The sequence below is a fragment of the Rattus norvegicus genome, chromosome X (assembly GCF_036323735.1).
Source record: "Rattus norvegicus strain BN/NHsdMcwi chromosome X, GRCr8, whole genome shotgun sequence".
Taxonomy (NCBI): domain Eukaryota; kingdom Metazoa; phylum Chordata; class Mammalia; order Rodentia; family Muridae; genus Rattus; species Rattus norvegicus.
This window is the reverse complement of record NC_086039.1, coordinates 33,945,973-33,958,569: the sequence shown is the minus strand read 5'-3', so window position 1 is coordinate 33,958,569 and position 12,597 is coordinate 33,945,973. Positions and strand designations below refer to the sequence as shown.

The window sequence follows — 12,597 nt, the reverse complement described above, 5'->3', positions numbered from 1 at the left end:
TATGAAAGAACCAGCCTTTCTCTCTCTGTGCCTTCCTCCTTTTCTATCCTTCTTATGTTTCCAAACCATCACAGATGGACATGTGGGTAAGTTTATTGGTTTCTATTGAGTTTTCCAAAAACGGTGTCCAGACACTTACTCTTTTCACCCCTGTATTTATCTTGGAGTCGAAATAAACCTTTTGCTGAGCTGTACCTACTGATATCCTTGAACAGCTTGGCTGTACCAGGTTATCTTCACTCCCTTTACCTACAGGGTAAAGTTTAGATTCTTTATGGTGGCATGGATTGCCGCTTGTGATCTGGAGCCCACTTATCTCTCTGTTATCATGGCCTCCATTCCTTCAGTGAGCACGGTCGCTGGAGTTTTAGTCATTTCAGTGGAAACCGGGAAAGGGGATAGCATTTGAAATGTAAATAAAAAATATCCAAAAATAAATAAAAATAAAAATGGCTTCCCTTTCACACCTTTGTCCGTTCTTAGGGTCCACCTTTTCCTTCCCTTTACCTTACCAATTTCTACTTCTGGAACATGGAGCTCTAACAGCACTTTCTTTCTGAAGCCATTTCTAAAATTCCAGGTTATAAGTGCCCCTTCGTCTACCCTCCCACTCTCCATAGCTAGTCCTGCTACATCATGCATTGATGACAGTTACTAGTACCCGTCACTCCTTTATGTTGAGATCTATTTCGTGGCTGCCTTATTATTTCATGACAGTGGGGTCTTTGAAGATTAGAGGTTTGTTTATTTCAAAGTTATCAGGCTGTAGAACATAGTAGCAGCTTCGTAAATTATAAATAAAACAGAAGTGCGATCTCTGTGCCTATATGAGAAATGACCCTGGGACTTTGGGCAGACATATTTATTTATATGTTAATCTATATGTATTTATTACAAGCCCTCAAGATTCTGGGATAGTTGACAGCAGAGACAATTATGCATAGGAACATACTTGGCAAAGAAGATATGAATTGCTATATTTTGAGGGATTTAAAAATTCCATGACTATACGAGTTCATAGAGAATGAAGCAGCAAGCGTAGGGCCTACATGGGTCATATTTTAGCTTACTGTTTTTATGAGAACCCTGACTATGAAAATCAATGGCTCTCTGACTCTTGTGCCTGGTGTCGGGACTCTTTCCCTCCTGTTGGATTGCCACGTTCAACTTCAGTATGAGAGATTTTGCTTCCTATTACTATCTCTTAGTTTGTCTTGCTTGGCTGTTATTTCTAAGAAGCCTGCTCTTTTTCTAATGAGAGACACAAAAGGGCATGATTCCAGTGGGGAGGGGAGGTGGGGAAGAACTTGGAAAAGTAGAAGGGGAAACTATAATCAGTATATATTGTATAAGAAAAGAATTTATTTTAGGTAAAAGGAAAACAAGACTAAAAAATATTCCATGGAGCTGAAGAGATGGCTCAGTGGTTAAGAGCACTGACTGCTCTTCCAGAGGCCCCGGGTTCAATCCCCAACACATGGCAGCTCGCAACTGTGTGTAATTCTAGTTCCAGAGGATCTGATACCCCTACACCAATGCTCGTGAAATTAAAATTAAATAAATTACTTTTAAAAAAATTCCATAACTAAAAGGATATCTTTATGCCACTACCTGTTGTGGTACATTTTACATGCTTACCCATATTCATTATGTTTGATTTGCAGTTGAACACAATTCTAAACACCATGAGCACCATTTACAGTACTGGAAAAGTTTGCAACTCAATGAATCCACAAGAATGTTTTTTACTTGAACCAGGTAGGTTTTCAGTAAGGTATTGTTTTCACTAGGAGTTATAAAAATTATATTTTCTTCCAAATTGTAAGAATTGGATAGACTTTTTAAATGTGTGATATATGTGCATGTTTGTGTGTATCTACATACATGCTCATGTATGTGCAGATACACATGTTTGTGCAAGTGCACATGGATACAGAAGTCAGAGGACAACCGCAATTCCTCCCTCTTCAGAAACCATTAACAGTTTTCTTTGAGGCAGTGTCACTCCTAGATGGAAACTCACCAAGTAGATATTATTGCTGGTCAGCAAGCCCAAGGGATTTTCAAGGCTGTTTCCTCAGGGCTGGAATTAGAAGTGAATACCACCACGCCTGATTTTGAGTGTGAGATCTGAAAACTGAACTCAGGTCCTCATGCTTGTACGACAAGCACTTTCTGGACTGAGCCATTTCCTCAGCCTGAGACAGACCTTTGACAACAACACAGTGGTACTGTTCCAAAGTGTTGCAGCTCACAGGTTCTCCTTCTGAAAGATCTGTACTTATTTTTCACTGTGTGTGTGTGTGTGTGTGTGTGTGTGTGTGTGTGTGTGTGTGGTATATGTACATGTGTATGTGCAAGTATGTATGCCCATGTAGGAAGACAAAGGAAGGTGCCCCGCTCCATCACTTTCTGCCTTTATTCCCTTTAGACAAGTCTCTCACTGACTTGGAGTTAACCTGGCAGCCAATGAACCCCAACAATCCTGCTGTATTTGTCCTCACAGCAGGGGGTGACAGTTGCATGCATGGCCATACCCAACCTGATTTGTTTTTGAGACTATAACTTACATTTCTCCTTTCTCTTTCCTCCCTTTAAGCCCTCCTCAGTCTCCTCTTTTACATGGCTTCTGGGAGTTTAGACTCAGGTCCTTGTGTTTATGAGCAAGCACTCTTTATTCCCTGAGCCCTATCTACAGTCTTCCATAGATATCCTTCTAACTGAAAAAAAGAAAAGCTCACACACTGTAAATCTTATTACATTCAAGTAATTGATTAAGCCTGTAACTAAATTGCTTCAGTGCTTTCTCCCCCTTTGCAGACGTATGTGGACCTTATAAGTCCAAGGATACTAACCGTGACATGTTGGTAAATGACAAGGATGCCTGCCAACCTTTGAGTTCTTTAAAGTTCATATAATTGTAAATACAGATTATTTGTATGGTCGATACAAATGTTTCACCTTTGTGTTTATTTTCCTTTGGAACAACAGGATTGGACGAAATAATGGCAACAAGCACAGACTACAATCGTAGGCTCTGGGCTTGGGAGGGCTGGAGGGCTGAGGTCGGCAAGCAGCTGAGGCCGTTATATGAAGAGTATGTGGTCCTGAAAAATGAGATGGCAAGAGCAAACAGTAAGTCTGCTCTCTCTAGGTTCTGATGCTCTCCATGGGGGTGGTTATGGGACTAGTTCTCATTTATGACCAAGCTTGCACCTGTACTATTTGGATTCCCCTAAACTAACATCATTTGCTTAATGATGGGTTAGGGTTAGGGTCAGGGTTAGGGTTAGGATTAGGGTTAGGGTTAGGGTTAGGGTTAGGGTTAGGGTTAGGGTTAGGGTTAGGGTAACAATCCTGTGTACCTGGCTTGTGTTTAGGACAATGTCACCAACACTGCCATTTTGGGGAAAAGGGGAGCTTTACACTTAACAGGATGGACAAGATTAAAGATCACATGTACAATATGAGGACTACTGTGAAAAATACCCTACTGTATTCAGGATTTTCCCCAAATGTGCGCATTATCATGGCTCTTGTCATAAGGCAAAAAAGGGTAACTCTGTGAGACATTGATGTACTTCCCTATAATAAGCTTTATGCTACATAGGTAACACGTAATATCTGAAAAACCGCAGGCTGTGCAGGTCTCATGCAGAGAGCTACAGCTGTTGTAGGTTCACAAGTACAGCAATCTTATGTCGAGAATGTCCAGAAATCATGACCCTCCCTAACTCTGACTCTTAAAATGTATTTCTACCCAACCTTCTTTTTTTTTTTTAAATGTATTTATTTATGATACATGAGTACACTGTAGCTGTCTTCAGACACACCAGAAGAGGGCATCGGATCTCTTTTACAGATGGTTGTGAGCCACCATGTGGTTGCTGGGATTTGAACTCAGGACCTCCGGAAGAACAGTCAGTGCTCTTAACCGCTGAGCCATCTCTCCAGCCCCGCTACCCAACCTTCTGATCTGGGAGGACTTAGGGAAAGGAGCAGGGGTGTGGATATGATAAAAATACATTGTGTAAAAGTTTCAAGAATTAATAGAGAATATATTTAAATAGCACAGGCTGTCAATCAGCACAAAGGGCTTTACCCTTGTTGCAGTACACCATGGTTTCTGTGCTTATTCAGCTACATAATTTCTTTGAACTCCTGAGGAAGATGATGAAGAGCAATGGCTTAACAGAATTAGCAAGTCTTGCCTTTCATTTGCATTCTTTTGAGTTGACAGGTAGAAGGGCAACAAAAATCCTTAAGGCCATTTTAAAAAATATTTCCATTAAGATTAATTTGTATAAACTGTATTCCCTCGTTTATTTTTCCCTTAAAAACAGATTATGAAGACTATGGGGATTATTGGCGAGGGGATTATGAAGCAGAGGGAGTAGAAGGTTACAACTACAACCGAAACCAGTTGATCGAAGACGTAGAAAATACCTTCAAAGAGGTAATAGAGAGGCTGCAGGGCAATAAACAGGGGCCATAATCGCAATGGCCGAAGACTTCTTTTTCTTTTCTGTTTTAATTCTATCATATCTTACATCCCAACTGCAGTTTCCCCTCCCTCCTCTGTCCCAGTTTCCCCCACATCTCCCTTCTCCCCCAGATCCACCTCCCCCTTAGAAAAGTGCAGGCTTCTCAGGGACATCAACTAAACACCAGCAACAAAAGTAGCTTTTCAAAAGAGACAGATTTTTCCATACATAGTCCTGCTGTCCTGGAACTCACTGTGTAGACTGGGCTGACTTCGAACTCAGAGATCTGTCTGCTTCTGCCTCCCAGATGCTGGGATCAAAGGACCATGCCCAGTGAGGGCTATTGTTTTAAATATGCAAGTTGGCCATTCCCAGTTCTCACAGAACTCTATATAGTATATTAGTGTTTGTAAGCCTCTCTCTCTCTGTCTCTCTCTCTCTCTGTCTCTCTCTCTCTCTCTTTTCTTTTCTTTTTCTTTCCTTTTCTCTTCTTTCTTTCTTTCTTTTCTTTTCTTTTCTTTTTTTTTTTTTTTTGGAGACAGGGTTTTATGCAACTCAGGCTAGCCTCTAAGTTGCTATGAAGCTAAGCATGACCTTGAACTCCTGACCCCTTCTGTCTTTACCTCCTTTGGGATTACAGGTGTGCAACACTGTACCTGATTTATACAGGGCTAGGGATCAAACTCAGCTTTGGTGCATGCTTGGCAAGTGCTCTGCTAACTGAGCCACATCCTCAGCTTGTGGAGAATATTTTTGAGATAATCTGTAGAGTTCCCTCAGACAATCAGAAGTGCGAAGCTTTCCTCTTTTGCTCACTGACTCGTAATTACCAATAGGGAGACTATAAAAAGAAAAGATTCAGATCGTGAGCAGTCAGCCTCGTCTTGCTTTCTTAGCAGAAAGACCATGGCTTTCTTCCTTCCTCACAATTATTAAGACTATGGTTTCATCATTTCACTTTGACAATGGAAGTGCATTTGTTTGTTTCTGCCTCTCCCCTTTATTCCTTCCTTCCTTCCCTCCTTTTCTCCCTCCTTCCTTTCCTTTCCTTCCTTCCTTCCTTCTTTCTTTCTTTCTTTCTTTCTTTCTTTCTTTCTCTCTCTCTCTCTCTCTCTCTCTTTCTTTCTTTCTTTCTTTCTTTTTTCTCTCTTTCTTACTAGATTACTAGAAAGAGTCCTATGACAAAAGAAGTCAGTAACATCCCAGAATGACTTATTTTTTGGCATCAGTTTTCCTCTGGGGCCTTGCATTCCTCCGAGTGCGCCTATTGATTTATGCAGTGGGGCTAGTCAGAGTCAATATCCGTGAAGAAGGAATGCTCCCAAACTGTCCAGAATATTCGAGAGGAGAAGAAACTGGCCCGTACGAAAACGTTCTTATTTCTAGAATTGCGTATTGGAGGCTGAAGTATTCTTGCTCTAAAACTTTTTTCCTGGGCTTTTCAGATCAAACCGTTGTATGAGCAACTTCATGCCTATGTGAGAACGAAGTTGATGGAAGTGTACCCTTCTTACATCAGCCCTACTGGATGCCTCCCTGCTCATTTGCTTGGTAAGGAATTGTAGGAGTTCTTTGTGATCTTTGTTGTTTTATTTCCATGACTAAAGCTGTCTTTTGAAGCGAGGCTCAATCTAAAGCATTTGAGAATGTTTGAAAATAACATTACTATCATTACAGAAATATTTTTAAAAGCACATTTTCAGCAGAAAGTCCATTTAAAATCATTATCTTATCTATTCTATTTAAAATGAATGTAGTCTCTAAAACCTATTCTCTGTGAAGAGACCTAGAGAAAGGATTCTAGCTTAAAATGTATTTATTCAAGTTGGTTGACTAAGCCTGGGATTTTGGTATTATGTGGTCGAAGGGAAACAGCTCAGTGGGACACTGAGAAGGACAGTATGTACTGGATGGGCTTCACTTTTGTGGTGAATGCTTATAAGTTTAATTTTAGAACTTCACATTTACTTCTATTAAATTGAATCCTTTAAAAATTAAGGTTTTTTAAAAAAAATCTTTATTCCACCAATGTTAGCAAAATGGTGTGGTGGGTAAAAGTGCTTATCTGCAAAGTTAACATAAGAGAAGGACCAAAGAGAAGCGAGAGTAGTGTGAAAAGGCAATGCAGAATTTAGACTGATTATAAATACTGAGTGGCTGCTTTGCCCAGCCAACCTCATATGCTATGAAAGACTGGATCTGTGTTTTCATTGCTTTATCCAAATATTAATATATTCTCTTTGTAAACAGGTGATATGTGGGGTAGGTTTTGGACAAATCTGTACCCTTTGACTACTCCCTTTCTTCAGAAACCAAACATAGATGTTACTGATGCAATGGTGAATCAGGTAGGACAAAGGAGCCTAAAAACAATAAGATGTTTCAACTGCAGTTTTCATTTCTGCATCTTTCTGTTCTGATCTTCTGTGTGAAATTCTGTTGATAAAACTCCAAGCTAATTTCAACTTAGTTTCTTACGTATTTTTCATGAAAAGTAGTTTATAATATCAATGATCTCAAGTACCTTAACAGAAACTCTGCTTTGTTGAGAGGCATTTGAAATAGAGATGACCTTTTTTCCCCTATAAGCAATAAGACATGGATTTATCAATTGGTTGCCATCACATTTTTCAAATGGTTGCCATCACATTTTTCAAAGTCATTGTTACTAAGTAATCAGTGTGGAATCTCTATGGATAGTGATGAACAGAAACATCTTATTTTAGATATTAAAAATCACTGTCCTTGAAATATTATTAAATGTTGCTTTAATTTTATTAATATTAATTTTGTTACTATTAATATTAAACCCTTTTTACCATCTTGATATAATTGTTTAAACTGTGCTTCCTTCCATCAATGAAATCAATTGCAGTCTTAGATATTTTTTAAATTTAATTAAATTCTACATTTCTGATTATAGTGAGTGACCACACTTCCATTTGCTGTCTTCCAAACTGGCTACATAGTTGCTGCTTTCCTTAATGTTAACTCTGAAAGTGTTAGGCTTAGTATCGTGATAGCTCCATGCTATAAGACACAAGGCTTAGATGGATGAGGCACCTGAAGTCACAAAGATAGTTGGGGTAACTAACTCCTCTAATGATTCCCCCCCTACTTTTGTTTTTATTTGTTTACTCTTCAAGATATGTCGACAATGCTTACCAGTCTGTGCTGTTTTGTTCATTCAACTTAAGCAATACCTTATTAAACAGCCTAGAGACTTATATGACATTGAAAGCTCCCGCCTTTAATAACCAAAGCAATTTTGACCACAAGGAACAAAGAGATGTGACAGTCTCTGACTTCAAAACATGATAAGAAGAAGAAACATTAAAAATAGATACACAGACCATTGGAACAGAATTGAAAGCCTAGAAGCAAGCCCACGCATTCATAACCAACCGATTTTCAACAAAGGTGCTAAAATGTCAACATGTGAGGCACTACATTAGAGCAAGGAGAGTCTATTTAATAATTACTCAGTGCTGGGAAAATTGGATATCCACATGTAGAACCAACTAGGACCTTTTCCTCTTACCAGTTCCAAAAATTAATTCAACATGGACAAAAGATGTAGCTGTAAGACCTGAGACTATGAAACGGGAATCATCCCAGACATTGGAATAGATAAGGAATTTTTGGGCAAAACTCCCCAAATGCAGTAATCCAAAACTAAAATAGACAAACAGATTGCATGAAGGTAAAAGTCTCCTGCACAGGAGAGAAAACAACATACAGAACATAAGAAAATGTTTAAAATGTGCATATGTGATGAGACTTAATGTCTACAATGTATAAAGGGCACAGCAGCAAAACTCCATCTAAACTGATTAAAATACGAGCAATAGATATTTCTTTGAAGAAGGCACATAAATGGTTAGTTGTTCAATAAAATTGCTCAATGCCATCAATGATCATGAAAATGGAAGCGAAAACCAAATGGGAGACAACCTCAGTCCAGTTAAAATGGCTAATTTAAAAAAGACAAAAATCCCACAGAGTGCTGGTGAGGACACAGAGTAAAGAGAACCTTCCACACTAACTTGGGAATGCAACTTAGTACATTCATGAGAGAAAACAGTCACTTCCTCACGAAATTAAAAATGCAACCGCTATATAGTCCAGCAACCCCATCCATGGGTGTGTATGCAAAGGAAATAAAATGAGTATGTTGAAGTGCTAACAAGACTCCTACATTTATGGGAATGCCATTCATAATAGCCTAGAAATGGAAACAAACTCCGTCTTTGTATGGGGATGAATCAAGAATGCATGACACCTGCACATAGTGGGATGCTTTTCAGTCATAAAAGAATGAACGGTTATTCATAACAGCATGGGTGCAACTGAAGGGTGTTAGAGTAAGTGAAATAAGGTGGACACACAAAGACAAGTACCTGTGATCTCACTCACATGTGGGAGTGCATGAGCTGATCTCATGGAAGCTATGAGAAGGGAAACTGCCTGAGGCTGAAGCATGCAAGAAGGAGGGGAAGGAGGGGGACTAAGTTATCTTTCAATGGGAACATTTAGATGCGCTGGTGCAAAGCAGAGTGACCGCAGATAGTGATGATATACTGCGTATTTCAATAACTCTGAAGAAAGAAAGAATTTTTTTCTCCACAAAGGACAAATGAGAAAAAAGATATGTGTATCCTCATCTGAACATCATACAATGTATATGTATATGACAACACACATTATACCCCCCAAACGTGTTACTTTTGTGTTCTTGTGTATCTTGTGTATCAGTAAACTATGAGTTTAAATCAAAAGGCTGCCATACTAATTAGTAACAATATTTTGACATTAAGTCTTGAAAAGTCAGTCATAGTAACAATATAATGGAATTTACTATCATATTCAATTTCTTATTGCTATGACCGACACAGGAGAAACGCTAAACATGACTGATATTTAAGACAAGAAGAATTCTTCTGTTACTAAAAATGATTCATGATATCATAAATATGATGGCTTTGTTTGTCTGATATGGGCTTCATTGCCTCGGCAGGCTTCATTGTCTCCTAAAACATGGTTATAAAGGAATTTACTGGCAACACATGCCTATTTCTATCTCTGTATAGTTTCAAAACATTCTGAAAGTTCAGATGCTATGGTGAAGCTAAAATACTCTTTGCATTCTAGGCCACAACTAAGCTTTTTTTTATTCCAAAGGTCTATGCCTTCAAGTCAGCTATATAAGTTCATTTCTTCCATTGAGTCTAGCATGGGGTCTTGACCCTTAAAGAAGTCCAATCAACAACTGCTGGCTTGGGTTGAATAGTCTTTAGCAATTGGGTCACTATTTTCTTGTTTGTCTTTGGAATATAAAGAAAGATGATCAGGGATGTAGCTTGGAGGTAGAGTGTTTGTATGACATATGTAAGGCTTTTGTATTGCCTTACATCACTATACAGAAAAGTCCATAGCACCGAAACCTCAAGAATAAGGACAAAAATCCTACATATAATTCAGTCTGTTGTTAACATTTTTATGTCTTTTTTCTTCATTAAGATCGATCAATACCAACTAAGTGATTATATATCTTATTTCTTCACTTATTCTTTTATTATACCCCATAATTTCTTTGAATATAATTTATGTGTCTGCACAATTTCCATTCTACAAAAGTCTCTTTGGTTGATCATTTTGATGGCTTTTTCCTCTTTGATTATACAAAGATCATATTCAATGTAATTCTTTGACATAATTTTTGATAATCTCCTAGATTAATTCCCTAGAAGCAGTGTTGTGAAGATAGATGATAAACATTCAAAAGACCGCCTCTCTGTTCAAAAGTTGTAAATGGATATGTTCAGCAGGGAGAATCGCTGTTATAGTACAGGGATTCAGTATTCTTTTCTTCTCCCCCAGAGCTGGGATGCAGAAAGAATATTTAAAGAGGCAGAGAAGTTCTTCGTTTCTGTTGGCCTTCCTCAAATGACTCCGGGATTCTGGACAAACTCCATGCTGACTGAGCCAGGAGATGACCGGAAAGTTGTCTGCCACCCCACAGCTTGGGATCTGGGACATGGAGACTTCAGGTAGTTGGGCTTGTACTACATACAGTGAAGGTACTGAATGAGAAACAATGAATGAAGGATCCATTATGCTTCTTTGAGCATATGATTTAAGGATCTGCAAACAAAGATCAGAAGTCCACAGGAGTACATTCCTCTCATTTTGGAGAAGAAGATGGTCCATGGTTCCCTACCTGCACTTTTAAAGAACATAGCTTACTTAAAAATTTGTATGTTCATTAGAGTCTCATGGTCACAGGGTTGGTGAATTCTCTGTTAGGAAAAGTTTAGTGCTGAGAACTATGACAATTGAACCTAGTACTCACACACTGTCTCTCACTTTGGTGAGACAGGACAAATGAATAACAAGTTGGGGGGAAAAAGGAGAAAACAGTACATGCCATAGGAGAGACACAAGTATGCTCTATTAGGAATTGAGAGAAGGGAATGGACAGCTCCTCGACTAGGAGATAGGGTCAGACAGGAGCTTTGTATGTGGCTTAGGAATTGAGCTTGAATGGCAAGAAGCGGTTGGACAGACTCCTGGGAGGACAGCAAGTTGGAAGAACAGAGGGATTAGGTGCAGAGAGACAGGACTTGGTGTGGGTGCTGACGTTGGCAGGTTTAGATTGGAACAACAACAACAACAAAAAGTATGTGCAGGATAGTGTGAGTCTCTGACATGACAGAATGATCATAGGCTTTGGAATCCTAGGTTTGTCACTGAACAATCAGGCAACCTTGAGCAAAGTATCTTGGGTTTCAGTTTCCTTATCTATAAATCAGAACCCTAATACCCAGGTTGCAAGTTTGTATCTTGGGTTTGTTCCCTGGCTTGAACTGGCAATTTTATGTAAAAGGAGACCCTCTCGGGCAAAGGCAAGTGAGTGAATAGCTCAGGACAAGCAAAGCAGGTAAGAATGCACCCTGTGATAGAGATTTGACTCCAGCCTGATCTCTTGAACCACTCTGAAGCCTGATTTGAGTCAGGACTGGTCGTACCTTGAGGGAAGGGGCTGGCCATTTATATCTACCCTGTGTTAGTCAGCCATTGGGTGTAGATTGCACCAAAATATTAAGAAAACCTCTCCTTGCACTGGAGAGATGGATCAGTGGTTAAGAGCACCAGCTGCTCTTTCAGAGATAACAGGTTCAATTCCCAGCACCCACATGGCAGTTCAGAATTGTTTGTAACTACTATTCATGAGGATCCTACAGCCACACAGTCACATGCAGGCAAAACACCAATGTACGTAAAATAAAATCAAAGTATTTTAAGACAAGAAAAGAAAACCCCTCCTCGAGGCACCGCCACTTGGCCAAAGCAATGAAATCCAAGCTTTTGATTTTTAATAGCTATCACTTGGGCATCTGACAGATAGTAGATCTACCTGGGGATTGAGAACTGGTTCCAAAATGCCTATAAGAGTCGAGGCCAGTAGTCGTTTCCTGTAATGATAGTAAAAAGTGCAGGCTTTGAAAACCTCTGTTGCAATCAAGCAGCTCTGTACTTTAGCATTAAAAAGCCATAAATGATATGTAAACAAATGACTGGTGCTGTGTGCTAATTAAGCTTAAAAACAGACAAACAGAATCCCCCAAAACAGGCAGCAGAGTGTAGGTGATCAGTCCAAATCCTCCAGTGAGGCTTATCTGTGAGAAATAATGAGAGCATATTTGTGTTTCCTAGTCCAGAATCTTCTATAAAATAGAGAGTAGATATATAACAACTCTTATAGCTGTTAGGAAAAAAGGACAGAGAGAAACAAATTGAGAAAGTAAGTTGTGGTCACATTGGTGTGGATAATGGAGGTTGACCTTATTCTAAACTGTGGGGAGTCTCTAAAGAGTGTTTATCAGTATATGAGGGTCACACAAACAGAACGTTAGGGAAATCTATTTGGAAATCTTTGAAAATATAATACTCCTTTCTAAGTGAGCATGTGCATGTCAAGTGGAGAAGGACCACCACGTGTTTGCATAAGGAAGTTCTGTTTTCACTGGGTCACAGCACTGTGGTACACAGACAACATTTACCTTTTGTCCGTAAACAACATTCCTCATTGACTGTGGTGACTCATTTCAGG

The 12,597-nt window shown here is 39.2% G+C and overlaps 1 protein-coding gene across 3 annotated transcripts in view; it reads left to right on the top strand.

Moving 5' to 3' along the window:
* Positions 1-12,597, top strand: part of Ace2 (angiotensin converting enzyme 2) — a 47,394-nt gene that overhangs the window by 14,282 nt on the left and 20,515 nt on the right. For all 3 annotated transcript variants that reach the window (XM_039099655.2, XM_039099654.2, NM_001012006.2), the window contains 6 exons: positions 1,665-1,758; positions 2,992-3,135; positions 4,344-4,456; positions 5,930-6,035; positions 6,735-6,832; positions 10,365-10,534. In XM_039099655.2, coding sequence (XP_038955583.1) covers positions 1,665-1,758; positions 2,992-3,135; positions 4,344-4,456; positions 5,930-6,035; positions 6,735-6,832; positions 10,365-10,534 — 725 coding nt within the window. The remainder of the gene's footprint in view (positions 1-1,664; positions 1,759-2,991; positions 3,136-4,343; positions 4,457-5,929; positions 6,036-6,734; positions 6,833-10,364; positions 10,535-12,597) is intronic.